The 6,844-nt window shown below is 34.0% G+C and overlaps 1 protein-coding gene across 1 annotated transcript in view; it reads left to right on the top strand.

The window, feature by feature from the left end:
- LOC110110434 (la protein 1) overlaps window positions 1–6,619 on the top strand; it is a 12,879-nt gene extending 6,260 nt beyond the window's left edge. The window contains exons 4-10 of the mRNA XM_020841923.2: window positions 1,440–1,582; window positions 2,774–2,922; window positions 4,257–4,352; window positions 4,445–4,832; window positions 4,959–5,109; window positions 5,285–5,363; window positions 6,308–6,619. Of these exons, the coding sequence (XP_020697582.1) occupies window positions 1,440–1,582; window positions 2,774–2,922; window positions 4,257–4,352; window positions 4,445–4,832; window positions 4,959–5,109; window positions 5,285–5,363; window positions 6,308–6,413 (1,112 nt within the window). The 3' untranslated portion in view covers window positions 6,414–6,619. The remainder of the gene's footprint in view (window positions 1–1,439; window positions 1,583–2,773; window positions 2,923–4,256; window positions 4,353–4,444; window positions 4,833–4,958; window positions 5,110–5,284; window positions 5,364–6,307) is intronic.
- The last annotated feature ends 225 nt before the right edge of the window (window positions 6,620–6,844 follow it).

Below are 6,844 nucleotides of genomic sequence, written 5' to 3'. Positions count from 1 at the left end.
GTGATTTCGTTTGCCTCGGTATTCTTAGCTGCACAAAATATTCTTCAAGGCAGTATTAAGCGTATGCACAACACATGTTGTCCAGAAAATATGAGGATAGACTTGCTCTACAAGTAGACCTGCAGCTCTACAAACAAGTGCATTATCAGTAATGACCTGGATGATGTTTGAAGGCCCCACCATCATGATAACTTCTTTGATTAAATTAGAAATGAAGAATTTATCCTTGTACTGCCCTTCACAGTTTACAGCTTTGATAAACATAGGGTAGCTCTTTGTTACAGCCATGAAGTTGATAAGTGGTCTTCTTTGTGTATTTGTCCACCCATCACAAACCAAAGTAATACTTTTTTCCTTCCAAACTCCTCTAGTAGGCTCGAGTAACTTCTCAATATTATCCCTCTCTTTGCAACAATTTCGTTCTAATGACATTATATCAAGGTGGCATGTATCCTGCAAGATTATTATTGCATGCATAGGTAAAGACATTCTTGTAATGTGGATTCCTTGCTAGGTTAAAAGGAAGTTCAGCCGAGTAAAACATTCTAGCTATTTTCCCATCTAGTTTTTCTCTCATTTGTAAATTAAATGTTTTCTCCAAAGCACTATCTAGAACATGTTTTCTTCTTTTTGGTTCAAATTCCTCCATCCGAAAAGGTCCCTTATTAACAGTACTGTCATCACTTCTAATCGAAGAAGATGATGAAGGATATGAAGCATGAGTGCTTGGAAGTGGAATATATTTGGAAACTCTTTTTTACTCTTTTGCTCAGCTTCACTGGTTTTTCTTTGCAATTCAGCCATTTGTGATGAGCTTATATTCGGGCATGCTTTAATTTCATGACCACTAATCTTTAACAAATGAGCTTTCACTCTATAATATGATCATTTGCATGTGGCATTATGAAAATTGCATTTGAATGCAATATTGCCATCCCCTTCTGACGTTTTACTTATTTTTGTCACATAACCCCACAGAGGTTTGTTATCTTCAATATTGGTCTCTGATGGACCATCAATAGACCCAATTCCTACACCACTGGAGCTCATTATCCTACAAAGGATCGATACAAATTAATCCACATGAATTTGAAACATGAAATTTTTTAATTAAAAGTGTGGATACGTGAGCATTGAATACTACTTGGTACTATTCAGTACCCCTCTGTATCGAGCAGTACCGAGCGGTACTGAGTTCTGGTACCGAGTACCGAGCAATACCGAGCGGTACTGAGCAGTACCGAGTTCTGTTTTCATTGTCTTGGAGTCTTTTATAAAATAATCTTCAACGAACTATAACCTTGTTTGAATTGTTTGTCCATGCGGTTATAATTTTATTGTACGTGTTGCTCTGTCACATTTTCTAAGCACATAAGTTTCTCCAAATATTACTCAATAGTTCTTTTATATTTATTACTCAAGTTCACTGCGACTTGTAGGCAAGAAGATTGGCAGAAGTACTGAGCTATTAAAACCAGAAGACGTGATTGAACAAGTTGATTCAAGGACAGTGGCTGCATCACCTTTGCCATATGATGTTAAGATTGAAGACGTGCAGGCCTTCTTTGATGAAAAGGGAAAGGTAACAATTCCTTGTGAAATGATGTGTATGATCATTGGAGAATTTTTTAGGATTTTTCTGAATGATTTTTGAAGCTTTACAGAGGGTTTTCATGAGAAAATAAGCTATTAATATTGCTCTATATGTAATCTTTTAGGCCAAAATAATTAAGTTATTTTTGAATTCATGTGAGTGTTTGGGATCACCTATTAGAAAATAAATTGAAGAGATTAAAATAAGTTTGATAAGCTTTTTTTTAAGGTTTTGAAAATTACTCGGTATTGTTTCAAAATTGGAAAAAACACATTAGGTGTTTTGTATGTCCAAGCAGGTTTCTGAGTTTTGCTTCAGTCAGGATTTGAGGGGCTTCTAGAAACTTATATATGGTAGGTAACTTCCAAGACAAATACAAAGTTGCAATAAATGATGGCTATAAGTATATATAAACTAAATCAAAATAAGAAGAAAGAGTATTATTTTAGTTTGTAGTTTAAATTTCGTATGAAAACTTTTTGTTTATACACCAATGGACACATATTATTGTTTTTCCTTTTTAATTTCTATGTTTACTGTCTATGTTTTTGTTGTGGTTATACTATTTTTTATGTTTTTAATTTATGAAAACAACAGATCCATGATAAAAACTCAACATTATTCCGTTCAAATAATAACATTTGAAAAAAAAAATCCAAATTAATGTTTTGTTCTCAGTTTCATAAATCAGGTACTCAAGTAAGAATGCATGTTTGACAAGCATGCTTATATTTCCTTTTTTTGGAAACAGAATGATTTTTCCCTGAAATTGTGAAAACATGGAAACATGCTCGAGTCTAAGTGACTATTTTGCTTAATTAGATCAATTGGGATAATTGAATATCAAGTATGCTAATTAAATAATAAAAAAAATTAATCTCATGCTTATGATTATTAATTTTTTATAATGTTGATATAGATTTTCTGTTGCATCTTTATGTTCATGGTTCATGAAGTTCTTATTTTCCATAGGATGTAAATCATGCACTATTGAAATCTGATCACTTTATTTGGTACTTTAAACTAAAAAACCATACATCATTTTCATCTCTTGGCTGGAATGTTTTCATAACTTGTTTTCATTATTTATATTCTTATAGCTCATGCAAATATTAGTTTTATTCATAATTTCAATATTCTTAAGAGGTACGTTGCTAACTGTCACTAGTAATTTTGCAGGTGAACAGTGTAAGGCTTCCAAAACATATTGGCGACAAAAGGGCTTTTTGTGGCACCGCTCTAATTGAATTTTCAGATGAAGATGTTGCTAAAAACGTTTTGCAGGAAAAAATTATTTATGCTGGTGTAGATTTAGAACTAACAACAAAGTAAGTTCTTTTCAAAACTGCAAATTTGATAGCATAGCGTGATAATTAGTTCTAGTGTAAGCACACTTGTTAGTTCTAAATCTCTTAATGCTGTTCTATGACATCTTTGACATCTCTTAATGCTGTTCTATGATGACTATTACTGCATTACGATAAATGCTTTGTACTTCAATATCACCATTTTCACTGTTTTTGACTTTTATATCTGCTTTGTTACAGTGATCAAGTTCTGCAATTTATTGTTTACCTAAGGTCATCCCATAAACCTTTTCTTAGTACTAATAAATCAAAAATGGTGGCTGTGTTTCTTTGGTTATATGGTTTTATTTTAGCTTATTAAAGAACACGAATGACTTAATGGTTTGCTTGAGTATAACACTCTAATAACTTAGTGATGTGACATGTTATATCTAAAGATAAGAAATGGAATATGCATGGAAATATAATTAATTCTCATATCACACTTACGAACTACTTGAAAAATCAAAAGATGCAGCCATTGGGTTTGGAATCAATGGGATGTATTACATTTTGATTTTCCTTCTCATTCTCAACTGCAAACTGGGAACACACACAATATCAAAGAGAACCTCAAAGCTTATGACTTTGGTGAGGAGAGGATGGTCGTGATTGTAGGATGGGTTCAAGAATTTTGGAGTGGTGGGTTCAAGGTGGTTATTGTGACTTCTTCAATGGAGGGATGTAACTTGACCGAAAAAGTGGGGGCATTGGGACTAAAAAAGGGTTGACCACAGGCAGATCATGGAGAGAATAAGATGTTGAAGATTGAGGAGAAAGCCTCAATAGGTTGACAATTGCAGAGGGAAGGATGTTGATGAGTGAGTAGAGAGGCATCAGTGATGGAGTGATGGGTTCTTGAGTGAGGAGAGTAAGTTGCTGATGGGTACTGGCTTATGAAAATAGAATGAGTTCAGGAATAGTGAGTCTGCAATAGTGATGAAGTTGGGAACTGCTATATCATTTCATAATTCATTAGCCTATAATCTACCCTTGGACTCCTACTTAACAATGTTCCTTTTAGTCGGATTTGGCCGGTGATAAAATTGAATTGATCATTGAAAATCAAATTAAATAAGATCAATGCGGTCATCACATTGAAGTCACTTTAAAATATTTTTGTCTGTTTGAAGGCATTTACAAATTTTGATAGTCGTAGCCAAATGAGATTTTAGGTATTATATTTGTTCTTTGATCTTGTGCTGACACCGTCTTGATCTTATTTTAACCTGCTGCTTTCTATTGCTGTTTATTTTATGTTCAGTTGCATTCTAATTGTTATTATTTTCTGGCTCTAACGTTATACTTAAATGTAGAAATGATTTTGATGTTGAAAGAGAAAAGAAAGTCGAGGGGGTTGGAAGAAACCGTTCTAGCAAGGATAGTTCTAATAAGGATAGTTCAAACGAAAGGTAGATACCATAGCCCTTCTTGCTTTGTGAGTCTCAAAATTTTCCTGTTTGTAATGAAGTTTTAATAATCTTCTCATTTGTGGCGTTTATAGCTATCCTAAAGGCTTAATTGTTGCCTTTGAGTTGAAGCCAGTGGCGGTGCTATCAACAAAACAAAATGATTCAGAGACTCTGAAAGAAGTAGAAGTTATTGATACAGTAGCGTCAAAATCTAGCAAGAGTGAGGAAGCAACAGAAAACATTGATCATGAAGAGAAATCTTCTGAAAATATTGTTGAGGAAGGGGGAGGGAATTCTCAAGCAGATGACCTGCAAAATGAGGAGAAAGCTGCTGGTGATTCTTCCCAAAAGAATGAGATGGAATCTGACAAAGTTTTACCAACTGATGATGAAAATAAACCTGCTGGTTCAGCTGATGATTCGGTTGTGGTTACTCGAGAGGACCTAAAAGAAGTCTTCCAAAAATTTGGAATTGTTAAGGTATTTTATAAACTTCCTTCCCATTTTAGGCATCCTTTTCCTTCCCATCGTCTGAACATAAAATGATTATATGCTTGATTAGATTTCATTGCATGAAAATTTGAATAAGGTTTCTTTTTTATGTAGTATATTGACTTCAGAATGGGGGAACAGTCTGGATTCATCCGGTTTGATGAACCAGATGCAGCAATAAAAGCTCGTGCATTCTCAGTACTTTCTGAAGAAGGTGGCTTAGTGGTGAAGAAAAAGTATATTGCTACCTTAGAGGCGCTAACTGGTATGCAACACTTATAAATCTCAGCGCATTGTGACTATTATTGAGATGCATAGTTGGTTTATTTGAATTTTAAATAACATGAAAATTTTTTTATTAGTTATATTTTCATGTTATTTTGGAATATAGAAATTATTCTCTTTTACAACTTCTGATTTCCATATTTTGATCGACTCAGGTGAAGCCGAGAGAGACTACTGGAGCTTACTTCGTGGAAATAAAGATAAGTTCAGGGAAAATAGGAACTATAGAGGAAGGTAAGCACTCTTCCATTCTCAGGACTAATTTGATTTGAATGCAATTTTCTGTTGATTTGTTTTATTATCGAGTACATTAGTTAGCAATGCTACTAATGACTTTTATTTATTAGATTTAAATAAAAATTGATTCATAATATGACATAATGGAGAAAAAGATTCATGTAGCCACCCTATGTAGTGGGATAAAAACTTTATGATGATGTTGTTGTACAATAGTTAGTGCTTCATAGCCTTTGTTTATGTGCACAATTGCAAGTAATATTTAGTTTTGACATACATGAATGCTCGATACTTATTGCGGTTTTGTTAGAAATTGTTTCATTTTTAGTTAGGTTGTATCTTAAGTGCAATTTATCTTGATTTTAGCTTATAAATAAGGATGTCATTGTAACAAGGAAACTAGGCCAAAAGCAATAAAGATTAGTTTGAGTTCAGTTCTCTCTCTCTTCTCTCTCTTTCATCAGAGAAGTTCAAGAGGAACTTCATCTTCCTCCCAAGATCCAACATGTTTCTTTTCTTTTATGCGAAGCATTGTAAGTTTGATGTGAATAAGCTCCGTGTTAAGTTGAGAGCGAGAAAAAATTCTCTTCTAATAATGAAACACTTTTTGATTTTAAAACTTTTAATCTTTACAAATAAAAAACAAAACTTCTATCAAGCATTTGGCCTCCCTGGTTTAAGAAGTATTTCCACCTTCTTACTGGGGAGATTATTTTGTGCGGATGCCGAACCCAATTCACCGTCCAGAGAACAATCAGAATGTGCCACGTCATTGGTACCAAGCCAGGTACCGAGTGGTACCGAGTAGTACCGAGCCCGGTACCATGACATGGTGCATTCTTGTTGGTCTCAGTACGGTGTTCGGCGTCCTCACAGAATAATTTCACCTCATACCGAGAGTTTGGAGTTTGTATTGAGATATTTACATTTGACGATTGCAGGGGGAAACATCATAGAGGTGGAAGGCATTTTGATGGAAAGCGTTCCCGTGATACGGATTACTCAGTCAGGGGACGGCCAAATAAAACACAGAAGGTGTCTGATTGATGAAGTAAGCTTTCCTTTTGTGACCACCATCTATATATTCAACCAGAGTCTTGCTTTTAATTTGTAGTCTCTGTAAACTGTTAAGTTTTGATTATATGGTTGGCCTATCATATGAGTTTTTTGAAGTAAATGATACTGTTTAATTCTTCTTCTATCTGTAGTTCATTTTTGTCTTTTTTTTTGAGTTCAAATGTAGCTTTGAGGTTTGTAGTCTGCCTTTTTGTTTTTTTTGGTTGATTTGGAATCCTTGTTACAAGCTTCAAATAAGTAGTGGTCAAATAAAAATTGAAAAACAAAGCATTAAGAAAGTTATAATAAACGAAGTTTTAGGTTTCGTTTGGAATGATTTTTTTACCGCTTATTTAAGTAGCTTTTTAGGCTTCGTTTGGGACGACTTTTTTATTGCTTTCTAAAATGGAGTTTTAGTACAA

Source organism: Dendrobium catenatum, unplaced genomic scaffold (genome assembly GCF_001605985.2).
Source record: "Dendrobium catenatum unplaced genomic scaffold, ASM160598v2 fragScaff_scaffold_421, whole genome shotgun sequence".
NCBI classification, from domain to species: domain Eukaryota; kingdom Viridiplantae; phylum Streptophyta; class Magnoliopsida; order Asparagales; family Orchidaceae; genus Dendrobium; species Dendrobium catenatum.
Note: the sequence above shows the minus strand (reverse complement) of the source record. Positions and strands in the feature narration are given on the sequence as shown.